At 37.2% G+C, this 27,112-nt stretch overlaps 1 protein-coding gene across 1 annotated transcript; it reads right to left on the reverse strand.

The window, feature by feature from the left end:
* Window positions 1-480: 480 nt before the first annotated feature.
* On the reverse strand, window positions 481-26,658 carry LOC137952339 (ABC transporter C family member 2-like). Its single transcript, XM_068799479.1, has 29 exons — window positions 26,566-26,658; window positions 25,488-26,030; window positions 24,196-24,374; window positions 24,063-24,102; window positions 23,035-23,194; window positions 22,627-22,741; window positions 22,455-22,535; window positions 22,250-22,274; window positions 21,889-21,945; window positions 19,442-19,507; window positions 18,075-18,149; window positions 17,828-17,935; window positions 17,606-17,740; window positions 16,582-16,688; window positions 16,398-16,491; window positions 16,061-16,228; window positions 14,643-14,783; window positions 14,331-14,531; window positions 13,705-13,803; window positions 13,394-13,546; window positions 12,820-13,214; window positions 12,273-12,453; window positions 11,836-12,159; window positions 10,844-11,600; window positions 2,552-2,673; window positions 2,219-2,464; window positions 1,782-1,883; window positions 1,199-1,520; window positions 481-941 (listed from the first exon to the last, which is right to left on the reverse strand). Exons 2-29 carry the CDS (start codon window positions 25,818-25,820, stop codon window positions 841-843), a joined length of 4,887 nt encoding a protein of 1,628 aa, XP_068655580.1. The 5' UTR covers window positions 25,821-26,030; window positions 26,566-26,658; the 3' UTR covers window positions 481-840.
* Between the last annotated feature and the right edge of the window lie 454 nt (window positions 26,659-27,112).

Here is a 27,112-nt window from a genome sequence, read left to right on the forward strand (position 1 = left end):
ATCGACCCGAAACAATGGCCTTTGTCCATTGTGGGCTAAATATGAGGTTGAAAATTGAGGAGGATGGGTTAAACGAGGAGTTTGTTTTGACATACCCGGGACCATCGTCTTCAGATCTGTCTCCCACTGGGTTGAGAATGCCGGGTTGCTCCTAGCGACACTTTTAGCAAGATTAGAATCATCAGGATGGTTTGAAGTTCAAAAAAGTGTTGATGTATACTAGTAGACTGGGTTCCAGAAATCCCATCCCTCTCCTGATTGTCTGGTGTGCTTGAGGACATGTAATAAAGGAATCCATCTACCTTCTTCAGAGGAGCCGAAAGAAACCATAGTTATATGTTAAGATTTCAATTAGAGAAGTGATAAATGATTATACAATTGACATGTGGGTTGGGGGCGTCATTAAGCCACTGTTAAAAGCAGTTGAATGCTATTCAAATGTGCTTAGCGAGAGAAATCTCCAAGAAAATATAACCTGTTTTACTCTATTTCTAATTTTTATTTTCCACATTTAATATAATATGTGGCTGGATTTGTTGTCTTTGCAGATGTAGGAAGAGACCAGTCAAATGTAGCACGACTGAGGGCACTGCTTGGGCTGTTTTATAAAGCCAGACCCATCAATATCAAGTAGCAAACTGACCGAATGACACAAACGACCATTTGTGCTCTCGACTTAGAGGTAGAGATTTCTCATATTTTTACAGATATCAACAGAAAAATGGAGTAGACATGTAAGCAAAGACTACGTTCATACCTTTGCTGTCTCCAGACAGGTATCCCAATAGAACAATGTCAAAGACTAAGTTCATACCTTTCATTTGGCTTATTGTTATATCTCTACTCTATTTCTAAGTTGTCCCAGTTTAGTGACTTGTCAGCTAACAAATCTCCAGGTTGTTGAAGTCTATTGGGAGCCAGTCTGCTCATCACAGCGAGACCTGGAGAGAGAGAAAAGAGCGACAATTACATAGCTGGAAGCTGCAAATTGCACATTAAAAAACTAAGCTACTTGCTAGTAAAAAGGGGCTCGATCCACAACTAATGAAAAATAGGATATCTTTTTGGCCCATTCCCTTGACAGGATAAACTAATAGCTAGGCACTCCTTTGGTGTTGTGTAGTATCTAACGAATAATTAGTTCAATGGTAAACTACCAATTGGATACAATTGCTAATATCATGAACACTACCCTTACCTTCAACCACTTTAAAGAGAGAGGACCACCATCTTTCTTTGGGGACCTGGTGGTGATTGAGGGTCTCTTCAATATCTTCGTCATGCTTCCCTTCCAAAACACCTTGTAAAGTGATCACTGCATCTTTTGTTTTCTTAAGGATACTGTTATCATCTTCAAATTCCAAGCTCTGAAGGTTATTTTGGGAAGATGAGAGACTGACAGAGAGGGCAAATTGAGCAGCAGCAGCCCAGCGAGAAGATGCCAACAATCTTCTGTGTCCTTCTTGCTGTTTGGCCTTTTCTCTACTAGATCGGTTCTCACCATCCGCAAGAACTAAGCTCTGTACATTGTTTGGGCAGGATAAAAATCATATTAAAAAGGTAATGTAGTGTACTTGTTAAATTATTGATACAGTAGTTCATCTTCTAGCAGATGTTATTTGTCTTAATTAGCTGTAGGCAAATTAATTTGTGTGAGTCCTCTGAACAATTTAGAGTGCAAATGTTAACAAGAAACTGAAAAGAAATCTTCCTCAAGAGCAAAAAAGAATTCATGGTAATAACAAAATCAGATTGAATACAAAAAAGAATGAGACAACTACCCTCAGATATTGGGCATTTGCTGCTCCAGTACTCTGAACCATCTTGGAGAAAGCACTTGCTTCATTTGATAGAAGCTCTTCTGGGGTATCAAATTCTCGAACCTAGGAAAAGAGAAATTTTTGGAAGTTATCGATAGCCTCAGCCAAAAGTTCACTATTATAGTTATGGTGCAGATACTTAATTTAATTTCTTAGACATAAGAGATAAGTAAGGTAAAAGTTTACTTATTTACATCTACGTGAGGGAATGTTGCTGATACTAAGGGTAGTTAGACGCCACATATTAAGCTGCACAAAGGTTTTTTCCCTATAGAATGCTAAATTTGAAAAGGTTTTTTCCCTATAGAATGCTAAATTTGAATGGCTGAATCTTCAGACGTTAATCGATAGAACTACTGGAATATCTTTTATAGATAACAGTGAGCAATTAATAATACCTGACCAGCGTCAAGGAGAAGAACCCTGTCACAATCAATAATGGTATTCAGACGATGAGCAATAATGAGCATGGTGCAGGATTTGAATTCTTCTCTTATGGTTTTCTGAATAAGAGCATCAGTTCTGACATCAACAGCTGCCGTAGCTTCATCAAGAACTAGAATCTTTGATCTCCTCAGTAGTGCACGAGCAAGACTGAGCAATTGCCTCTGCCCAACACTGAAATTTTCACCAGCCTCAGATACCTAGACACACCAAGAGAAGAAATTCTAATTAGATTATAAATCTCACAAGAAAAGGTTAATTACTTTTTATTGAAGTCCCCCTTTTACCTCAGCATCAAGACCCAATGTGTTCCTCCTGATCACATCCTTTAGATGTGCTCTCTCCAAAGCCTCCCAAAGATCAGCATCATTATGCTCATTAAAGGGATCCAAGTTAAACCGAACCGTTCCTAATGCAAATCAAGAAATTACTCCTATGCATAAATTGGCAAGTTCATAAAGGAAATGGTGCTCCAACCAAAGCCAACTACTGTGAACTAATATAGTGAGTAACAACAGGAGAGCCTACAAGATAGTCCATAAGAATGGAAAACTAGTTTTAAAAAATGCTCTTAAGGAAAAAGCTAAAAGGCAGAATTAACTTAGATTTTTTTTTCAATTGCAGAAAACAATAAAAATAATAACAAACATATTTAATAACAAGGGAAGACTACACCATTTAAAAAAAAAAAAAAAAACAAGGGGAGACTACAGAATTTCCTATAGGCTCACACCAAGGATTCTCTTTAATACCACATCTTTTTGCACTAATAATGGATAAAGTCCTCATCTTCAAGACAGCCAGCCACACACAGAAAGTTGCTTGCAAACATGATTGACTTAATTAATGGACCTGGAATATTTTATTTTATTTTGAATAAGATGCCTTTTTAAGAATGAAACACAAATTTACAAATTACATAGGAGTTTTCCTAACAACAAGTGATTGAAGAACAACTCCTTGTTTTGCTAGAAAATGAGCCACATCATTTGCTGATCTAGGAACACGAGACCAATAACAATCAAGGGTTGAGACAATAGTCATTATTTGATGATAAACTCTCCTATGTCGCCAAGGGGGCTCTTTAGCTTTAGAACACCATTCAATAACCACCTTTGAATCTCCATCAATTATAAGAGGATCATTAAAATTGTCTTGAAAAGTCAAAAGATCTTGAAGGAGAGCGTTTAATTCAGCACTAGTAGAATCTGAGAGTCCCATTGACCCTGAAAGGGTTAGGAGTTGGAGACCCATTGCATCTCTAATAACTCCTCCAAACCCAACTTGACCTGGATTTCCAAAGGAACTTCCATCAAAATTGAGTTCCAAGTAACCAAAAGGAGGTGGGATCCACCCAGCCACAGTAGGAGGACGAACTGGAACCATCATATGAGCCATGGAATTCCAGTTTTCTCAAAGAGAGATGTCTCCCATGGTGCTGAATTTAGATTTTGTGTAACCAAGAAGAGATGTGACCAATAATTATCGATGCAGTCTCACTTGCTGGTCTGATTTTGTTGCAGAATCTTCTATTGTTCATTTCTTTCCAAAGCCCAAAAGGAACATGAGCTATACATGCTGAAAGAATGAGCTTTCCTAACTTCTGAATTCTAAAATCTAGAACCATTTTACACATACCAGTGAGAGTCATTGGGGCACAAAATTGGAAACCAATTTTGTCCAGCATATGGGTCCAAATCTTCCAAGAGTAAGAACAGTGTAACAATAAATGATTGACTGTTTCCTCCATCTCATTGCATAATGGATAAATAGGATTATGCGATTGGTAGCCTCACTTTCTCAAATTATCTACTGTTAGGATCTTATTCATAAGAGCACTCCATAGGAAAAAAACGAATTTTTAAAGGAGCTGTAGTCTTCCAAGCGAGAGCAGCATCATGAGTTTCTCCATTAGTGCATTCGCTGGTATATGAATACGCCGAAGATACTGAGAACCGTCCACTAGTATCATTCATCCATATCATCTTGTTCATCTTCATTAATCTTGGCTAAATGAAGCTCAGCAACTAGATTAAAAACCAGGTTGTTTCTAAATCATCAAGACCTCTTCTAAAATTAAAATTCCAGGAATCCACTCTCTGTCCATATTTGCTGAACAGTAACATTACAGCAGGTGGTTAATCTTTTGAGCAAACCATATCTGCCACAAAGAGGACCATTGTCAGTCCACCAATCATCCCAAAAATTGATCTTGTCCCCACGTCCTACATAAAGTCTGTTAAGTTGTGGAGTCTAATTAACGCCTTACGCAGAGTCAGTACGCGGATCCACGATATATTGACTGTTATTTCATTAAGGGTAGTTTGGGGATTTCACATTTGTATTTCGGTTGGTTCTCTTTATATTTGGGGGCATCGTTATTAGGGTTATCATCGACGATCATGAGTTGAGAGAGAGAGGTTAGAGAAACACACTTGAGTATGTGTGATTTCTTTTGTAAACTACTTCATCATCATATTGAATTATTGCAGCGGCGGAAGACAGGACATAGTCTCACCTTGAGGCGAACCTGTATAAATACTGTGTTCTCGTGCTTGATTATTTCTTCTTTTGCGATTATTATTATTCTCGTTAGTATTGAATTAAGACGTTTAATTACTAACAAAGTCTTATGCCTTTGTCAAATAAAGGAAGAAGATCATATAAGACTCTCCAAAGTGAGGAAAGATGCCGTCTTCGACCTCCGTGAGTCCACCAAAATTCAGAAACAACTGCCTTAGAAGCTACCATTGGTCTCCAAATAAGATGAGGGGCAGTATTATATTTCCAAAGCCATTGAAGAAGCAAGACTTTATTCATCATTTTTGTAAGCCGAATTCCCAAGCCTCCATAAGATTTCAGTTTGCAAACATTTTTCCAAGCTACTAGATGGTATTTAAAATCCCCATTGGATCCTCTCCATAAAAACCTTTTCTTTAGGGCTTCAATTTTGCTACTAACAGCCACTAGGCATGGCAGAAACGATAAAAAATAATTAGTATTTCCAACAATGCATGAGTTCAATAAAATGAGCCTTCCAGCCTTTGATAGTAATCTACCTTTCCAATCAGATCTTCTTTCCAACTTCTCAATTATTGGATTCCAAAGATGACTTTTTGGCCTTGAATCAAAAAGAGGAAGCCTAAAGAAAGAAGGGATAACCGTCAATAAACATCCAATTTGGGAAGCCATATGCGATGGAACATTATCAACAATATTATATCCCATTATGGAAGACTTTTGCCAATTATTCTTTTGACCGGAAGTTACTTCAAACAAGCCAAGAAGAGCCTTAATTTTCTGGATCTCCTCAATTGCACCATGCCCAAAGACTAGAGTATCATCAACACATCGAAGGATAGGAATGCCAAATTCCTGTTGTGCGGAAACAGGATGTAACCAATCTGATTGTCTAGCACCATATGTCATTAAAGATAATTATTCAGCCACCATATTGAATAAGAGAGGAGATAAAGGATCTCCCTGTCTTAAGCCTCTAGAACCTTTAAAATGGCCACATGTTGTACCATTTATAAGAAGAGAATAAGATGCTGATGAAATGCAGCTTCTAATCCAAAATCTCTATTTTGATCCAAAACCCATCCTGAGTAATAGGCTATCAAGAAGGTACCAATTTACCCTATCAAAAGCTTTTCAAGATCCAGTTTTAAGGATAAAGGTTGCATTTCCTGATTTCTTAAAGTAATCCATAAGTTCATGAGCAGCCATAGCTGAATCAAGGATACTTCTTCCTTTTATAAAAGCTGATTAGCTATGATGAATTACCACAGGCAAAACAACTTTAAGCCTATCAGCAAGAAGATGGGCTATAGCTTTATAGGAGTTAGAGATAAGGCTAATAGGACAAAAATCTTTAGGATGCTCCACATTATCCTTCTTTGGGATAAAAGCAATAAAAGAACCTCTCATACTTCGATAAGTAACGCCTTTCTGATAAAAGGAATATAACATAGAGAAAATTATTATCCTTAATAACTTCCCAACAACTTTTATAAAATTCTCCATTAAAACCATCAGGGCATAGAGCTTTATCATTGGGGGATTCCTAAAGATGCAATTTCAACTTCCCTTTGAGAAAAGGGCAACTCAATGAATTCTACAACAGGAGTAATTTTCTTGAAGTTAAGATTCTGAATTAGAGGTCTCTCTTTGATTTCTTCAATATATAAGTGTTCAAAGAATCTGATTAAAGTACCAGAAATAGCAGATTTATCTCTCGTAATTGCCCCATCCACACATAACGAGCTGATCCAATTCATTCAACATTTGCTTGATGCAATAGCATGAAAAAACTGTGTTACCATCACCTTCTTTTAGCCATTTAAAACTGGATCGCTGCTTCCAATATATTCTTTCTCTATGAGAGATATGCTGGAATTTGTGCTGAAGCAGAATTCTATTATTAAATTCTGTAGGGGTAAGGCTTCTTTGTTTCACATAGGAGTCCAGCACCCCAATTTGCTCAAGAATAGAAGACTTTTCGGCCATATCAGCAGCCCCTTTTTATGCTGCCTAAGATTTAAGCTCGGCTTTTAACACTTTAATTTGAGCGGAAAGTACCAACCTCTTGGTTTCTGAATTTGAAAGCTATCCCACTATTGTTTGACATGTGCATCAAAATCAGGATAGCTAATCCAAGAATTTTCAAAATGAAATGGTTCCTCTTTGTGTCAAGAAGAATTGGCCAATGATCTGAACCAACTCTATAAAGAATTTTACCAATGGCTTGTTGAAATATTTGAAGCCATTCTCCATTAGCCAAACAATGATTTAACTTGGACAAAATTGGACATTGCTGCTGTCCATTGGACCAAGTAAATGATTTTCCGGATAGATTTATTTCATCCAACTCATGACATCCAATGAAATCAGTAAAAGCTCTCATTGTGGAGTTAATACGAGGATATGGAGGAGATTTATCATTACGAAATTGAACAACATTGAAATCCCCTGCTAGCAGCATTGGTGTAGACCACTGTTGGAAATATTCACTAAGCTCTTCCCAAAATGCATTCCTTTCTCTGTAATAGATCGGACCATACAAACCAATCATTCCCCACACTTGGCCATTTGATTTATCTCTTATTTTAATGTCAAGTGAATGCGTTTTCACAATCTCATCTATGCAGTCAATGATAATCGAGTTCCACATAAAAAGAACGCCCCCTGAATTTCCATTGGTGTTAATTGCTACCCATTTAATATATTCCCCAAAGATCATGAACAATAGCATCAGTCATGGCTGAAATTTTTGTTTCTTGCAACACAGCTAAGGATATCTTATTGGATTTCAGAATATTACGTATGGAAGCCCTTTTTCTGTTATTGCCAAATCCTCTAGCGTTCCATGATAAGATAATCATTTCCTTTTCTTTTTAACTTCGGCACTCTTTTACATCAGGGAAGATTACTTGGCATACAACCCCCATGACATTGGCCAGCTCCATCAATTGAGCCCAAGTTTCTTCATCACATTTATGTTTCTCGCTCTGTAGAGTAGCAACAAGGTCCTGAGATTCTTGTCCTGGTTCTGGAAAGATTAGGCGACCAGTAACAGGATCTCTTGGGTACTGATGAATGTCACTTGGTCCACCTTGCAGTATCCCTCTCTCTGGCTCTCAGGTTCTCCATTCATACATAGCAATAGGGCGAATAGAAGGTTCTCCTGGGGGAACCAATCAATTCCTGATTTAGCACCATATTTTGAGAAAACTGTGGAAGTTACAGATTCAGAATCAGAGGGGTCATCATCAATATTTGCCAAGTTAGAAGGGGATACCATAGCTGGAAGAGGCCTGATTGCAATAGGAACTGGAAACTGATTTTTACATATGAAGCTCTTCTCAGCCTTGAGTATTATAGGAGCCGGCATTAAAATCAATTAACTGCTGATTCAATTTTGGAACCCTCTGCTTTTCCCCTTCTCCATTAATAGCAGGTAGGTGAATGACGTTGATAATATACCATAATCACTCAGTTTTTGAATTTCTCCGTGCATTGGAATTATATCATAATCATTCTGTTTTTGTCTGTCTCCATTAATAGAAGGTAGGTGAAATGGCGTTGACATTATATCATAACCACTCTGCTGAATCATCTTAGTTGGCGCACTATTAAAAGTCGTTTGCCCTTGCATACTGTCGTTTCTGACAGCGAAGTAACTTCCCCCATTATGGTATTCACAAGGCAAAATTGAAGGGCAAACAGATAATGGAGAGGATTTTACGCAATTTAAATTTGAATTTGAAAAGTGAGTTTAAGGAAGGTCAATACTAACCCCTTCATTGTCGCCATGATTCTGGGATATTGGTTTAGACCAAATGAGATCAGCTTCAAGCCTGCCTGAGTCAACTCGACTCGGTCGTCCAGGCCAATTCTCTGCAACTTGCTCGGAGAAAGGGGGGATTGTCTCCGAGAAAATTTGAACCCATACAGAATTGCTGCCGGAAGAAACCTTCACTGATGCTTTCTTAGGAAATGGCTTTTCTGAAGTAATTAAAATTCGAGCGTAGTCTAGACGATACAGCCTAGTAGTGGCTTCGTCTAATTGTTCGAACTGCCCAATAGTATTTGCTATAGCTTTGAAGGTAGACTCAGGCCAAGCATAGATTTTAGAAATCTTGAATTCAAGAGGAAGATGAATAGTCAATGCTGAAAACTTAGTCTTCTGAACATTGAAATGAAATAAGCCATGAATTATTCCCAATGTAACAGAAATGCGGAATATAGACTAAGTGAAGATGATCAGCAAACCACTTCGAGATTTTGAACTCTTGAAAAGTACAATCAGTTTTGACAACAATAGAAGATGCCAACTTCTCACAATTTTTCCACTCAATTTGTTCCGGAATGGAGATTTCAAGGGATGTCTCCAAAGATTCAGAAGATGAAGTTTTAATACTTAGGTGGGAATATCTACCTTCGGAAGGGAGGAAAGATTGCACGACCTTAATCTGAAGGTGATTTTTCTACTGGTAATGAAGGCTCAAGTCGATGGAGACAGTCCAACAACATCTTCCATCCAAACCAAGAATTGGTGGATTCAAGAATATAAATGTAACCCATGATTTTTCCTTTCCTGATTTGAGTAAGTTTGCAATCCCATTTCCCATGATACTGTAGGATTGAGAAATAGAAAACCAGAGACTCGGTCCATAGCTCCTTCGTGAGATGCACTCTATTGCTAGTATCTGTAACTGCCTTAAACTATTTGATGAAGGAACAATAAGCATTGATTGGTATAGAGACAAAAGATTGTTTCATACCTGTTCTTGCCTAAAGGCGTATAACAATCCCTCTTCGACTATTAATTCTTCTTATACTAAATGATGAAGAACCAAATCGAAAGAAGTTATTCACCGACTTGTCAAGAGTTGCACCGGTAGGCGATCTCCTTTAGGTTTTCACTTTTCTCCAGCCAGAAGAGTCTTCCTCCTCTAAAATCTCACATACATTATCTGTATCTGTACATGAGATTTCCTTATCTTTATGCTGCTAATGAAATCGAGCTTCCTCACTGCGTATGGGACGAGGAGGAGAGCTTCTCCCATTTCGACGATGATACTCCTCATTGTTTTCGTCTCGCACTCTCTCCCTCTTTCATCATAAAAAATGGCTCTCCAAATGTCACTATGTATAAGAGGAAAAGGTTGGAATTGTGTGTAAGCCTAAGAAGGAAAGGTGGTATGGTGATGTTTGGCAAGTTGACAGATTTCACATTGGAAAAGAGAAATTTTTATTTTTGAAAATTAAAGGAAACAACTTAATCAAATACAAAGAAATTTGGAAAATAAACTGCCTGAAATTTGAGCTTGGCTAACCACAGATGCACTTCCATCGAAGTAGTAGAGTTGATAAACCTCTCTAGCACTACCAATCATCTTCCCCGAACACATATCCATAGTTGGTCCAATGAGAAACGATTTTTGGATCGCTAAAAGGGGAACCACATATTGGATAATCACAGCTGAAAAGTAAACATTGTAGGATAAGCTCTTCCAGGCATACAATTAGATCCGTGGTATCTTCCCTTTCCTCCAACTGGCGAGACTGCAAAAGTATGGAATTCAGAGATGCTGTAGTTGGCTATTGATTTCTCTTTTCCGCACCAATAATATTTGAACCACCGAAATTACTATAATGGACTTGGAATATTGTGAAGAAATATGGAGCCAAACCATCAAGGCTTCCAAAAACCAATCTCACACTCAATTTGTAAGCTACAAATTTAGTGGACAAACACAAAAGAATTTAAGCACAGGGTAAAATGATTGGGAGGTTATACCCCAATTAGACATTTGCTGCAACTTTGGCTCAGTCATATGAAAGGAAGAGATGGAGACCTAAGAAAATTTAATCCTAACTATATATTTTTAATCAAGAATGCCAATCTCAGTAAAATTTTCTAAATGACATTATGACAGGAATATATCTGGTCCTTTTAGATAGAGATCATAAAAGAAGACATAAAAGATTTGCAGCTATACAAAGAACATTTTCATTTTCTGTGCTGATAACATATCAAATTAATAATATATTCACATAGAGGAATTACATACCTGAAAAGAGAACGGGTGACTGGGGTATTATACCAAGAACTTTACGCAAATCTGCCAGGCCAAACTTTGAAATATCACACTCATCAATGAAAATTTTTCCCCTTTCCAGTTCCACAATGCGAAACAATGCATTCAACATGCTAGACTTCCCAGCCCCTGTCCTTCCCACAATCCCAACTTTCTCACTAGGTGAGATAGTGAAAGATAGACCATGGAGAACAGGAGGAAGTTCTGGTCTGTATCTCAGAACAACATCCTCAAATCTAATTGTCCCAGCAGAAGGCCAACCTAGTGGAGGCCGATTGCTTTCAATTACAAGTGGGGCTTCAGAAGGCAGATCTATATAAGTGCCAATCCTTTCGACAGAGTTTAAACTGTTCTCAGCAAGACTTGCAAGACGCAGGACACCTGTCAAGAGGTTTGTAATATTTAATGCATAACTGAGAAGCAAACCCATTGTGGATGCAAATAGCATTTGATTCTCTGCACGATGGTTTTGCATGACAGCAAAAGTGGCAGTTAACCAGATCATGATGCCACCCAATGTTTCCAACCGAATGGCGAGCCAACGATTTGCACTCATGTTAGTTAGGGTAAACCTCACGCTATTGTCCATTGATTTCCCGTTAATGCTGGTCATTCTATCATATGCCTTGTAAGCCCTGATTGTTGATAGACCATTTAAAGCCTCTCCAAATTGAGCATAAACAGGCGATCTAGAAACAGAATCCAATCGCTTAACTTCACGAGAAGTACTCTGCAAATCAGAAAAAGTTATAAAGATAACGAAAAAGGCGAACTCAAAATAGATTTAAGGGAAAAGGAAAAGTAATTCTATCTGGAGTTCCAAATTTCAGCAGCCATCTCAGTATTATCACACTAAACTGCAATGTTTCAAAAATAATACCCCACATATACTAAATTTTCACCTTTTTCATGAGATACTGAAGTCAACCTCATTATGGAAACAGGAAAAAAGAATCCATACTAACCTGATAATAAAGATAGGCGGCATAAAACAAAATCAATAGTGGCATTATGGCCCACAAAGATATGGTGCTCACAATGCCGATCAGTACAAAAGTTGATAGTAATTGAGCCACTTGACTGAGAAACATGTTAACCCAGACAGCAACTTGGCGGTCTACATCACCCTGATCCTTTGCAAATCTATTGATAATCCTTCCAATTGGATTGGTTTGGAAGAATACCATAGGCGCTCTTAATATAGAACCAAGCATGGCATCATGCAATCTTGTGGCAGCATAGAGGCTTGAAATAATCAACCAGTAAGAGTTTAGCAATGTCACCAGCACCTGGATACAGAAAGAAAAAAGTAACGTAAAGCTTCAAACAGCAAAAGAACCAGACTCTGGTCAATTCAAAAAGTAATACAATTAGATGCTAAGTTAAAGAACAAATCTTTCACCTGGCCAATAGAAATAACAGCATAAATCAGATTGTAGAAACCAGCGGTATATCTTTTTTCAGCAGTTCGATCTGTCCAATCACTTAGCCATGTGCTACTTGAAACTCGCAAAACTTCACATAGGATATAGCAAGCAAAAAGTATCATGACTACCCATAGCCCACCTAATGCATTTTTGTACCTGAAATAGAAAAACATAAACAATCTCACGTGAAGTACACTTTGGAAAATTGCATGTGCTAAACCAACAGGCAAGTGCAAAAATAGAATTTAAAGAATTGGCTGAAGTAAGACTAAGAGATAGCACTTTAATAGAAATTTTGAGGAGTTTAATTAAAAAGAAAGAATCCAAAAAGAAAGAATGTGAACAGCAGAGATGAACACACAACATTTATGAAACTTTCTGAAGGAAAAGGACAAAAACAACTTCATAATTACCATTTGCATCTGCAGCAAGATAAAGAAGAACAGAGCAAAGAACCATGTCTAAAAGAACCCAAGACTATAGCTGTAAATACCAACTAAACAAGCAAATTGAATTTGTTACCTCATGAGCACATTCCAGCTAACAACACCTGTTTCACGTTCCTCTGTCTTGACGAGAACAGATTTCCCTTCTTTTTTATTAGGACCATTTGCATTTTTTGATAAGCCATCTTCCACCTGGTTGGGGACCCCATTGGCTACAGGCTTCTTGATCTTTTCTACATCATCTTCTCCTACTTCAATTTCTGCTACATTTTCTTCCAACTTCCCCGCATTTTCCATTAGTTTCTGGAACAGTACCCCTTTCTTACTCAACTCATCAAAGGTCCCATCCTCTTTTACCGAACCTTCGTGAACCAAAATAATCCTATCCACTTGGGGAAGAAAATGTAGTTGATTTGTAACAAGCACTCTGGTTCTTCCCCATAGTTCATCCTTTATACATTTTTCAAAAACCTGAACAAGATATTTGATAACAAGATTAGGACAGGTAGAATCTTTAGTTTCTGGCACGCAGCCCAAGTCCTCAACCATTGAAACTGGATGGCAGCCACTGACATTATATTTATGACACCCAACTTCTATCAATGAGTTGCGATTTTCTAAAGCAAAATAGAATTAATAACTACATATACCTGTCGACCAACATGAGAATCCAATGCACTTAAAGGATCATCAAATATGTACACATCAGAGTTTGAGTATACAGCCCGAGCCATGGAGACCCTTTGTTTCTGACCACCACTAATGTTCACTCCCCTTTCACCAATCTCCGTGAGATCACCACCCTAACATAAAATGGGTAAGAAACCGGCAGTACTAGCTTATGACAGTGCATCCATGCAAGGAAAACAAAATGGCATGCATGAACTTCATAGCTGGTATTGGTTGGTAACTTCAACAATCGTGAATATTAAATTATAAATGTCTCAGAAAAAAAACTCACTGGAAGTATCTCAAGGTCATGCTCCAGTGCCGTAACATCAATTACCCTCTTGTATCTTGAGGAATCAAAAGCAGATCCAAACAATATATTGTCCCGTACCTGTTAGAAAACAAGATTTTGGTCAGAGAACAAGTTTTGAGCAGTTCATAGCCAATGTAGATTATGTGTTAAGCTTGGGAAAAATTTCATCCAAAAATCACTAGCCACTGAAAAATTACAATTTTTTTTTTTTTTTGAAATATGAAAAGGCCTACTAGTTAACCTTATAAACTAAGAAAATCTCAATCCAATTTCAGACGTGGGACCCCCCCCCCCCCCCCTCCTCTCTCACGTCTGTGCTGGATAGAACAGAGACAGACCTGAAACTTGAACCATATGAATGGGACACAAAACAAATAAATAAGCTTAGGCTTAAAGTTATCCCTGATACCATGTTAAGTTTGGGCCCAGTTCTACCGCAAAATCATTAGCCATTCAGAAGGTCCATTGCCACACCTTTTTCTAAACCAACAGAATCAGAAATGGGCCTTTTTACCATGCATAAAATCAGCAATAAATTTAAGGTACACTAGACAATAGGGTTGTTGCAAGACCCCTCAACTCTTATTTAGCAGATTGTAACTTACAGTAGCATTGAAGATCCAGGAAACTTGTGAAACATATGCTACAGTCCCCCTTATGATTACACTTGAACCTTCCAATGGAAGGAGTTCTCCAAGCATGGCTGAGATCAAAGAAGTCTTTCCTTCTCCAGTACTGCCAACAATGGCAACAAGGCTACCAACTGGAATGTCTAAATTGATGTTTGACAATGTAGATTTCTCAGCCTGAAGCAGTTCAGTAGAATAAAAATTATATTACTAAGAAAAGGTGAAACAGAAGAGCTTATGAAAATAAGCCACAAATGCAAGAACAAGATAATCCAGACAACTCCTGACCTTTGAATCCCAAGAGAAGTTTCCATTCTTGATTGAGATGGCTGGGAGCCCAGGTTGAATAGGTGAATTTGGTGACAGAACTCTCTCTTCAGCCAGGAATAATTCTTCTAACCGTTTCAATGAAACATTTGCATTTACTACCTGGTAAAACAAGAGTAGTTATTATCAATGTTCATCTTCTCACTACAAATTTAAGAAATTCTTAATTCTTGAGTAACCAAATAATGATACTTTTCAACAATAAAGTTCTAAGGGCATTTATGTCTTTCCACATGTGGGTAACTGTGCTGTAGTCCCTCTCACTCTCTCTTTTTGAGAAAGGAAGAGAGGGAGAGAGGGAGAGAGGGAGAGAGGGAGAGAGAGATATTTGTGCAATTTTCCTATTTTTAAGTGCTTAAGTAAATATTAAAGAGATTAGGGATTGAGCTTGACCCCTAACCAAGACCACCAGGATTCTGTGACAGCTATATTCTCATCTCTACACAACTTATCTTCTTTCTCTTCAATTTCTATTCTTTTCATCTCTATTTATTCTACTTTACATGGTAACAGAGCAATATGATAAAATTTGGTAGAGTTTTTCTGTGCTACATCAATATTCTAGACCTACTGTTATCTGGAGAAGGCAAAAGGTTAGATTTTAATTCTGATGGAACATCTAGCTGAGTGTTATTTTTAGTTTTTGTGCCTTAACCAGTTAATTAATGGCCTCTTATGCCGTTTAATCCTATGGTCATGTGTTTGTGCCCTGAGTTGAGTTAGTGCCTTAGGGTTATGTTATTTAACACGTATCTTTAAGATTAAGTGGCAGAATAACCACATATAACCAATTCAAATAAAATGAGATTTTTAATTAATTGACTAAGCATTCAAGATGCCATTCAATTTTTAAAAATTTTGTGAAAATGGTCAGATTTTCAATAAAAAGAGGACCAGAACAAAATAAAGACAAAATCAGAAACTTCCTAGCGACGTCAGGCAACCATAAAAGAATACAAAAGCAAAAAACCATCTAGCGAGACATCGCATATCTACAAGATAAGATTATTGAAACATAGAATGATGTTCCAGCCATGCCGAAGGATCTAAATGCTAATGATACTAACCAAAAAGAAAGGTAATCGAAATGCATATTCCTCTAGTCAAAGAAAAACCCATTTTCATGAAGCAAAATAGTCCATAATCAGTCATAGTAGGATATCAAGGAGTGCAACGGCCACATATGCATCTGACTCGGGCTAAATAAAAGCCATGACATCCAAGGAACTAAAGAAGAACTTTACAGCAAAGTAAAGGGTGATAGTACAGCTTGATATCCTACGTTCACATAGGCATCTGACTCACACTAAATAAAAGCCATGACATCCACAGAACTAAAGAAGAACTTTACAGCAAAGTAAAGGGTGAGAGTACAGCACCTGTGTTATCAAATTAGGCAACATAAAGAGAGGGAAGCGTAACACGGCAAAAAGTGAGAGAGAAGTAAATGCTTTTGCAGGAGTCAAGTCTCCCCCTAATAACGTGTACATTCCAAATGATATCACCGTCACAACAACTGGAATACTGTTTAGAATGAACATATTCATCTGCAATTCAAGCCATCAGACAAAATAAGTCACTGTAAAATGGCATACCTATCTTATAGTGATCAATAATAATCAAAATGATCAACAGGTCTATCAAAGAATTGACTGCAACAACAAACCATAACATATGCTGAAGAAATATGTTCAAATTTGTTCAGTTGTACATTACCGATCCCAGTAGTTGTGCCTTTCGGAACCAAGAGAGCTCATCATTTCTGATTTCTTGCACTTTAGACTGGAAGCTCTGCTCCCATGCATAGCATCTGTACCCAATTATGTCACCAGCCCAAATTCAGCATAATAGCTTAGATGTCATCACTTGAAAAATCTACTGAGAAGATGCCAAAACATACTTTACTGTATCCATGGCCGCTAAGATTTCATTCATGAGGCCAATTCGCTTGTCAGTACGTTGCAAACCCTCCTTTGAAAACTTCCGCATTCTGCTTATCATAAATGTCTGAAGACAACAAAAGTAGGAGAAACAGCTCACTAAAGGACATGTGGAAATGACTATCATTGTAATATATGAAATAGGTGTAGCCTTTTCTTTAGTGGAAAAAAGTCTCTCCAATATACCCAACAATAAAACCACATCAAATGCAGAGTGGACCATAAAAAGCAGGAGAAGAGTTTCTCTCTATCATGATTAGTTATTTATCCACATGAGTATGCTTATTATATCTGTTCTGATGGCTAAAACTAATGTTTTAAGTGTGAAAAGTAGAAAATAGAGGAAAAAAAGAAGGAAAAAGAGAAAATAGAGAGAAGAGATTGGGAAGAGTGGGTGCAATAAGCACTTGATGGGGGCAGAAAATAGACCCCTTTTTTTATTTAAGAGTCACCTAAGTGGAAAAGATGAAAATTACAAACATGCCCCTCATGACTTAAACCCCCATAACTCACAAAATACATATTAGACAATGTGAAATTTGAAACTTGTACTTCTAGCAATCAAACCACCTTACTGCTACTCTTAGAGGGCCATACGAGTAAGATAACAAGACCAAACTACCCTTACATGAATTTTAACATTAAGTCTAGAAGAAAGCATCCACTCTAGTTAGCTGATTCAAGTACAAGAAAAGACAGATTTAGTCCCAAGCAGCACCATACCAGAAACTTTCACTAACCAAAATGATGGAGGAGCATTACAGGAATCTAGCTTAAACTTTTTGAGCATGCCTGATCCCCTTCAGTTAGGGGACATTCCCTGATGTACACTACAGTAATATGTTTAAGCAGAACATGTTAAAATAACTTATTTGACAAGAACAATGACTGAAAAGGGGGCCAACGATAAACAATTTGATCATAGTACCCAACAGAAAAGAAGAAAATAAAATACTAAAAGAACTGTATGGGAAGCATCTCCACCTGTAAAGGAAACATAATTAAAAGCATTAATGCGCCCAAAAGTGAAGCAACACCAAGCTGCTGATACAGGAGGACCATAGAGATTGTTATACGAAATGGCGCTGACCACAGGCTGTGAAGCTGCTGGCAGACCAACTGGAAGTACGCAAAATAAAATTAAAATTAAAATCTCCAAATTTAAATGTTGTGAAAAGCATCACTAGAATGACAGCAAGAGCATGCCTGAAGTGCTTCAGCATCTGTTGTTATCAAATTTGTTATTTTTCCAGAGGTGAACTTTTTGCGACCCTCATTTGTTAGTCTCAATGACTTACGGAATACAGCTGCAACCTGAAATACCAAAGATGAACACCTGAGTTGGCCAAAATGCGATATGACCTGATGATATATGGTTGATTTCTTTTTGAAAATGGAAAACAAAAGTCGGGTAAACATTTAAGAAGAAGAAAACATGGACTGCAGTGCTCACCAAGGTTGCTCGTAACCGAAAACCAATACGCATGACATTCTGGAAGTACTGAGCTTCAAAAAGGACCCCCAAGGACTGAAAAGGAGAAGAAAATTAAGTTTTTGGCACTACAATAAAGAAAGACTAGAATGGAGATAATCATTAATATTAGTAACATGACTCTCATTTTTTCTTTATCATTTTTCCATCATACTCTACATCTTGATAAGGCTCCAGGTGTATGGTAGAATTTTTCAAATTTTGCTGGCTTCTAACTCCAGCATGTTGTTGAGATGCTCTTTTATTATTCCTGAGCGAATTGTAAAGCAGTTAGGGCTTCTGCCACCACATTGATTCTCAAATAACTACCTCAGCACGTGAAGATCTATCAGCTATTCAATTTGCTCAATATCATAAATCCTTGCAGATGCCTTTCCTGTGGCTAATTCCACCTTTTTGTACACCCTCTTGTTCTGTATTCTTAGATCTTGAGTTGTTTTCTTTCATAATGGTTTTCTACATTTTCAAATAACAATAGTTATTTGAAAATCTTCTTTGGCAACCTCTCTGGTCCCCTTTGTATTGAAGGCGACTCAAAAGTGGTCATCAACTGGTGTACAAACCACAGCCATCCCCCATGGCATCACTGGGATATGTTCAAAGAAATATGTAATTTATTTTCTCCTTTAAACTGTAAATGGAATCACATTCCACGATCTGCTAATCACCTGGCAGTTCCCAGGCCAAGGCGGGCATCTCTCTCCAACACTTTGTTGTGGAGTCAGGCCCCCGACATTAGGTTTGTAATCTTCCTTCTTTGTTTTTCAATATATGCACCATTATTCAAAAAAAAAATAACAATAGTTATAATAATAACAGAGAATATTTGATAATTGATTAAATTCTTCTACTTCTCCTCCTCCTCAATATAACTATGGTAATTGTAATTGTTATTGTTATTATTACTGTTATTGTTATTATTACTATTATTACTTTTTTTTGAATGAAGATGTATAAGCTTATACATCTTCACTCAAAAAACATTATTACTATTATTACTGTTATTGCTATTATCATTATCACTATTATTATTATTACTATTATTTTTATTGATATTATTATTAATACTATTATTGTTGTTGTCATTATTATTAATATTATTATTCATTAAACGACTTAAATTTCTCTCTTCCACTTCTACAAGTTATTATTTCCATATGCTTTCATGCTTGATATCTATTTCAGCTGCTTCTTTAATATGATAAAAATAAAACAAATAATGGCTTTGTAAGATATAAAGGTATTGTTGTATGTATAAAATGAATAATCTTTCTGTAAATATTATAACTTTTCAAAGATCCAGAATTGGAGATAGCTTCTAGTCATACCACTCCTAAGAAGATTGAGAAGGCATAGATGTAACCAATCCAAGCTGGATCACCTCGTTGCATGGACTGCAAATGAGTTCACAAACCATTATAATATTGTGTGAAAAATGCAAACGAAAAACCAAAAGACAAAGAAAGAAAACAAGAAAATCAAACACTTCAAACAATCAAATACGCAGTGAGGTAAAAGTAATACAGATTAATGGAAACTTCTTTTTAATTTTGGACTAAAAATTCTAACAAATCTCAAATTAGAAGGAGTTGCCTTGTTTAACATTCACATAGTTTCTAGTACATATAGCTAGAGATGTTTCTGTTCCAGCATTTTTGAGAACAACTAGATTGGACAAGATTGGAACCGATTCTACTGTAATATTCAAAATGTAAATTTATCATTAAACCTCCATCCATCATCATAAAATTCTTTGTGCTTCTTCCTGATGCTTTTCATCATGGATCTAACGAAATCATAGAATCATACAACTCCAGACCTGTTCAAAGATTAGTGAGTGAAACTATTGAAATAAAGACTCTTTCAACTATAACAGATAAGCAACTACGGATGGAGTAATCAGTTACAGAAGCTTAATTAAATAACGTCTTATAGACATAACAATTACTATGCACAAAGTTTCATTAGTGATGATCAATTGAACTAGCATCAATCTGACATTTTATTTCAAAATACCTACATATAGATTTTAAGAAGGACAACTGAGTGCACTTGGCTAAGAGCAAAATGACGAAGAGGATTCATGCTGCTGATAACTTGGGCTAAAGCTTTAATGATGAAAAATGACAACAATGATGATGTACTACAAATATAGCACTTGGAGAGTTAGGAACTCGAAGTCCATAATTCTTAAATTTTATAATGTGAAATCAGAATGAAATTCTATCCCCAAAATATGCAAGTTTCAACAAAATAAGACTAATCAACTGGCAAGATGTTTTAAAAAACAAGGTGTTCAGCTCCTTGCCAGACTCAGCAGCACTACTATCCAGGAGCATTCAGTTGATAAATTGACTTGGAAACCCAGCATTAATGGCCGATTCACGGTTGCCTCTGCTTACTCTCATATCAGAAAGCAAGACTACAGTATTCATGAGCACAAGGCAAATTTGGCTTGGAAACTCTCGGCGCAAAGCAAAATCAATTTTTTCGTATGGTCGGCCTTCAGAGAACAGATCCTTACATCTAACAACCTTCATAGAAGAGGTTTCACCCTTTGTGGTGAGTGCGATGACATAGTCCAGCATGTCCTCTTACACTGGATTTTCTTGGCAAGTCTGGATGAAGATTTTTCTGAAGATTGAGCTCCAAGTAGGACTACATCAGGACCTATTTGGCACCTTTGAGATGGTTAGAGGGATTCGCCTTCCTCGATTGGGCAAGTTAATACTTTTGGCCTGTCTTGCGCATGTTCCATGGTGCATTTAGCTCGAGCGAAATAACCGAAGAATAAACTCCAAAGCTTACACCCCAGACAACACAGCTTCACATGTTGTTGGCCGCATCTCGAGCTGGCTTCATACAAGGAAGGAATTTGCCACTCCATCGGGTGTTTCCCTTCGAGAAAATTGGAGCTTGATCGCCCATATGACTGGCCCCTGCAGGACTCCGATTATGGCCATTTGGGATCCTCCCCCTTGCGACAGCATTAAACTCAAATTTGATGATAGTGTTATTGGCTGTTCTGGGCCGACTGGAGCAGGCGGTGTTTTCAGAGGTCACAATGGAGACCCTATTCTATCATATGCTGGACCGGTGGGCATTGCTGATGTTAATACTACTGAAGTTAGTGCTCTTCTATTCGGCCTCCAAATTTTCAAGGAATGTATCCATGGCAAGTTAATCATTGAAGGAGACTCGAAGATTGTCATCAATTGGTGTTCCAAAGACAGTTCCCCCCCTTGGCGCCACTAGCCCATCACAGATTGTATTGCTGACATTGTATCTTCTATCCATTGTAATTGGAATCTCATCCCTAGATCAGCCAACTCTTTGACTGATAAATTGGCAAATTTCGGAACTTATCAGCAATCTCTCATTGTTTGGGAAAGCTTCCCTCCTTTGTAATTTGCTCTTTTGAACCTCGTCTTAATAAAAATCAGCATCATTTCAAAAAAAAAAAAAAAAAAAGGTGTTCAAGAGAAACAAATCCTTTCTATTTTCACAAAGTTGGTCTCTTGTCAATCTTGGTTGTTCCCTTCCTCTTTCATCATCTTCTTTCACTTCTTCTTTCACTAAAATAATATTCTAATAGCAATCTGAACAAAGACCTAATATGCATAAGCAGAAAGGATAAAGACACATTCATTTTAGGCAACTAAAGCTGTGTATTTGAGTCTTTGAATCCTTGGAAGAGCGTAAAATGTCCAAATATTTAAAGAAAAAAAAATGAAAGAAATAGTATGGAAATCAGATACCCTCAATAAAAGATTACCTCTAACAGAAGGCTCAGAATAATTGGACCAACAAACTGAGAAGCATCATTGCCGATCTATCAGATGAAACAAAGAAAGGATACATTTTTGTCAGTCTGCACTAAGATTTACTTGATACAGAAGATTTAAAAGAAATTAAATGGTTGTAACTAACGAGCTGTTTGATCATTATCACATCAATATCCATGAAAGTTTTTTTTTTTTTTTTTGGAGAAGGTGCAAATTTGAATGATAGAAAATTTTATTGAGAAGCATGCAAGAAGAGAAGAAGAAAATTAATAGCACATGTAGGATACTGAAGTTCAAATTAAACAAAAAAGATAATAAGAAAGAAGAAGAAACTAATGAATTTTTCATTACCTTAAAAAGGCCTCCTAGCCAAAATCTACAGAAAACATTATAAAATATGATTACTTTAACAGTCAAATCCAAATCTAAATGTCAAAACTATGATAAAATTGGTATCTTGGTCACTTAAAAAAAAAAGCATACTTGGATCTTATCTTATATTACACAAGGGAATCAATGAACATAACTCTCAAAATCATTGACACATTAAATGTACCTTCCTCCAAGGCTACTGTTCAGTGCTCTTAGTAGCCATGGTTTAGGTTTGCTGGATTCTTTGAGCCAGCATTTTTGGAACCTACAAAGATAAAGATCATTTTGTAAGTAGAATAGAGAAAACCTCTTACTGCATCTTCTCCATAGGCATGAGGAAACTGTAAGAGTCTTACTTGCCATTAAGTGTCTCAGTCTGATCCCATTCATCTAATTTCCAAACATCCTTCTCAGTGAGGGGCCTTTTGTAGCCTTGACGCATGAGGGGAGTCACCCATTCAAAAAATATTTCTAGCAGAAATGCATGAAAGGAAAGGTATCAATGACACAACATGGTGAAGCAGTATGCTTATGATAATATAAACAGCTACTTGAGCATTAGAGGAAACAATAAAGGGGTAACCGGGAAGAAGATAGAAAATTTTATCCATGCCATACATATTCATTCAGAGCTTGCTCTTGTACCAGTTTACATGAGAAAATTCATCAGAGACAAGTCTATTCGCATTATGTGTATTGATTAGAATTATCTCCTATAGTTTTATATGGTATCTGCAAGAACAGATAACGTCCTTTCTACTTACTTGAAAATAAATTAGCATGCCTCTCAGGACAAATCCGCTCTCCTGCTGGAAGTGCTTCATATTCAGAGTTATCAGTTGAAGTGTACATCTCGATGGGCATATACCCAGGATAAGGATCCAAATGTGGTACATAAACGAATAGCATGACACCAAACAAAACCTGTAGAGAAGAGAGAACTATAGAAGGTTAAAGAGAAGCCCTTTGAGAAGGAATTTGACATGAAACATTAGCAACAAAAAAAAAAAAAAAAATGAGAGAGAGAACATGAGTTTTTATGTGGGAACCTATGGTTCAAGTTTGGCTAAATTCTGAGTTCTATTCATGAAGTTATCTGCATTGAGGTTATAAGGGGTATTATTGTAATCTTACACATGTAATCACTTAAAGTGAATAAAATAGAAAGGGAGGCACGATTTTCGATCTCCAACGAGTGCTGCCCATGCACTCTTTTTTCCCTCTCTTCTTATCTCTCTCCTTCTTCCTCCTTCATCTCTCTTCTAACTTCTCCTTATCAAGCACACCTTTTAACAGTATGCCTATAAAAGGCCCTTCATATGTAACATTGAAATTAGACTTTTTGCCATTAAAATAAAATTTTGGGTTATGTTCTCTCTTGGATAAAGTTATCCTGTGTTTTTTACTCTGTTTGCCATTTTCGTAATATCTGCAGAAACCTTCGTTGTGTCTTTCAAGTTTTACCCATTAAACTTGAATCAAGTTGTAGTTTTCTTAATTGTTGCTGAAATTTAGGTTACCTATACTCTAGAAGAAGCATTCAACTTGTTATTCCTTGAATCTAAACCACCATGCTGCTCACAAATGAAACACTTGGGTGCAACCAACCTTGGCTAGGCCTCCATTCTCTTTCTCTCCTTGTTTTTTTTTTTCCGGAAAATCCCTTCTCTCATATATTTAACACATATGTTAAGAAGAAATGGAGAAATAATGTAAAAGTGCAAGAAACAAGTAAATGAGTACATAAGAATAGGAAAAGTTAAAGTCGACTAATCTGTTAGTGCAAACACACCTGGAAAAGAACCTCACTCAAGTATAAATAAAGAACATCTCTGCATGGGACATATAAGCAGCAGCAATGTTATTCTCTCTGACAGCAATATCAAAGAAAAAATATTGAAGATTTAAGGAGAACTAGAACTCACTGACTGTAGTACTCCTTCACTGAGAGAATCAGATTGAGTATGACGGCGTCTCCGACTAGAACATAAATAACACCAAACCTTACATACCACCGAAACTCACGAATATAGACTCGTGTTTCCATACCAATCAAAATTAGCATACAACACCAAGCAAGTGCTTTAGTGATCAGAGAAATCACCTGCAGAACAAGCAACTGGTGAACCACAACAAGAAAATTTAACAGTCTAATCGATAAATAGAAGAACATATGAAAATGCATGTACAGCTCCAGTACAATATGAATCCCCAATGCTTGGTTAAAAATCATAAAGTTGGGCCGTCACCAGTTCATGACTTCACAACCCTTCATTATATTTTCTTTTTTAATGAAACGAACCCTTCATTATATCTTGATGGGCACCTTCGTGAAATCAGCTCCTTGTAACCCTGAATAGTACCTAAACTAATTGGAACCTCATAGCAAACTAACTCAGTAAGAGAGTGTGTGACTTGAATAAGTGAATAAGAAAAAAGATCAGAAAAAACACTTTTCTGATGGACACCACAAAATGACTTTTATCTTCACTTATATATCTGCCTCAGAGGACATTATTTGATATATTAAAATATATTTCTTCAGACTAGTCTTGTGCCACCCTTTGTCCAAATCATACCATGTTTGCTTAATTCTATAAGCCATATAACTCCTACAGAAGTCCTACTGCCACGCATCACCTTTGAGAGTCATATCTTAGGATTCAATCCTCCATCATTTCATCTTCTAGTTGTTTCCAAGTGATGTTTCAAGAGAGTATTGAGGAACTGGTGATTTCAAATAGTTTTGTAAGCTTGTCCAAAAGAGTTCCATTGATGGAAGAGAAAATCCCATCAATCCTCAATATATATGAGCAAACACAAAACCATTATGCTTACTTTAATAGGAAAAGTTAGCATGTGTAAGTCAGTGCTTCATTTACTAAGTTATGTAGAAGAAGCATTTAAAGTGTGCACCTGTTTCATAGATACATTACAGGCCACTGCTTCTAAAACCTTAAAAATCCTACCAAGTTAATTTCTTCCTTTTCTTGTTTTTATTGGTAAAAAAAAGATTTTGCTTCCCATATCCAGATAGCTCACAATACACTGAAAGCTGATTAGACCAACAGAGTCTGATGTTGCTAAGAAGCACAACTTTTCAATGATTAGCAATTCAATTAACAGTATACTGGTACTGGAAATAAAAAGTTGCAAAAAAGTTGAAAAAGAAACTAAGAGAAACCAACCAAAAAGAGGAAAAACACCAGAAACCCACCTCAAAAGGAGCAAGGCTGGTCTGCCCATCCAAATTCATTATTGACATGCCCATAATCAACCTGAACAGAGGCTCCGCAGTACAATATGCAGCCAAAAAACCCAGCAGATAATTGTAGTAAGGAGATTTCAACCGGAACCTCGCAACAGTAAAATCCTTCTTAATCCGCCACATACGGTACCAGCACAAGCCCAAAAGAACCAACTGGGATATGCAAACCACCAAGGTATCGATGCCACAAGGTGTATACGCACCAAAGGCGTTCTCGACAGCATGTGCCCAAAATCCATGCTCAACAGGCTGACAGTACCAAACTAGCAGCTTGAAAGTCATTTCGTAATCTGCTAACAAATGGAACCGGTTGCTTGTCTAGTTTTCCAATTTCCAAACCATTTTCGTCCACAGAGATTTCACAGAATTTCCACTGAACTCAGAGCAGAGAGATTCCTCTTCTTGTGGCTAGCTAACGAAACGTTCCAGTCACTGGTCTGGCTGCTATCGGAGTGTGAACAACAGAGAGCCACACCTGTCACCTGCAGTCGGCTGCAGATGTAAAATCATTAATAATCAGTCTCCACAACTAAAATATACGTAAGTTACGGAAACAGAACCAGAACGAGAAAGAAAAAAGTGAGACTAATAACAGAAGAAGTTCAAAACAAATTAAGTGCGCATACGATAGTTTCTCGATTCACATGTACCAATGTCTAAAAACAAAAATAAAAATCAAACAGAAATTTCGAGTCCAGACTTCCAATATCTGCTTCGAATGCAACTTTCACTCCCACTCACAAACACCATTCAACTACTCATAACCGCTCTAAGTAAAACGCTATGAGAACTAAAACATCAAAATACGACCTATTACGAGCAAACAATGGCAAGGCGTCAGTCAATCAGGCCTTCCAAAACTCTCTAAAACCACACAACACAGAGCGACAAACAAACTTCTTCGCTCGTTCTTATTCAACCATCATTATTCGAGTTAGAACCCGAGGTCCTCAAGTTCACTTCAATGAAAAATTAAAAAACAATATACAAAAAAAGTAGATAGCTTAAAAGACACAGATGATCTTACGGAGACCTCCAGAAGACGAGCAAATCTCATTGTGAGAGAACCTAAGCGACGAGATTTTTAATTCCGTTTTGGTTCTGCTCCTGCTTCAGTATATTCATCAGCTCGTGGAAGCCGTAGACGGCAACAAAGCGTCATTGCTTACGATAGGATAAATAAGAAAAAAGGTACTCGAACAGTTTGATCTTGTCGTCTTGACTTTTTTCCCCTTTTTTTTTCCCGTTTGCGGAGAGAAAATAGATCCGCTGGACCGTGCGATCTGGCAAACCCATGCACCGACCAATCACATGAAAGGCGTGTATGCTACGTCCCCACCAAGGTGGTACCCGGAGCTGGACGGCGACGGACAAAGTTAGAAAAGACTTAACGCCAGCCGTCCATTTCTTCTGGGGTCCACCAGAAGATGCGAAAGATTCTACGCTGATATTTCTAATAAATAAATGGAATAAACGAGGCCTAATTTAGGCCCCAAATTATTTGTTCGTTTATTTTCCGAAAAGCTCCGATTTTAATTAAATAATATCTTTGGGTAAACTCACGTGGGAGAGTG

Source organism: Aristolochia californica, unplaced genomic scaffold, assembly GCF_029961685.1.
Source record: "Aristolochia californica isolate CCGP_79_NKW_82.1479 unplaced genomic scaffold, dmAriCali1.0.hap1 SCAF_15, whole genome shotgun sequence".
Classification (NCBI taxonomy): Eukaryota; Viridiplantae; Streptophyta; class Magnoliopsida; order Piperales; family Aristolochiaceae; genus Aristolochia; species Aristolochia californica.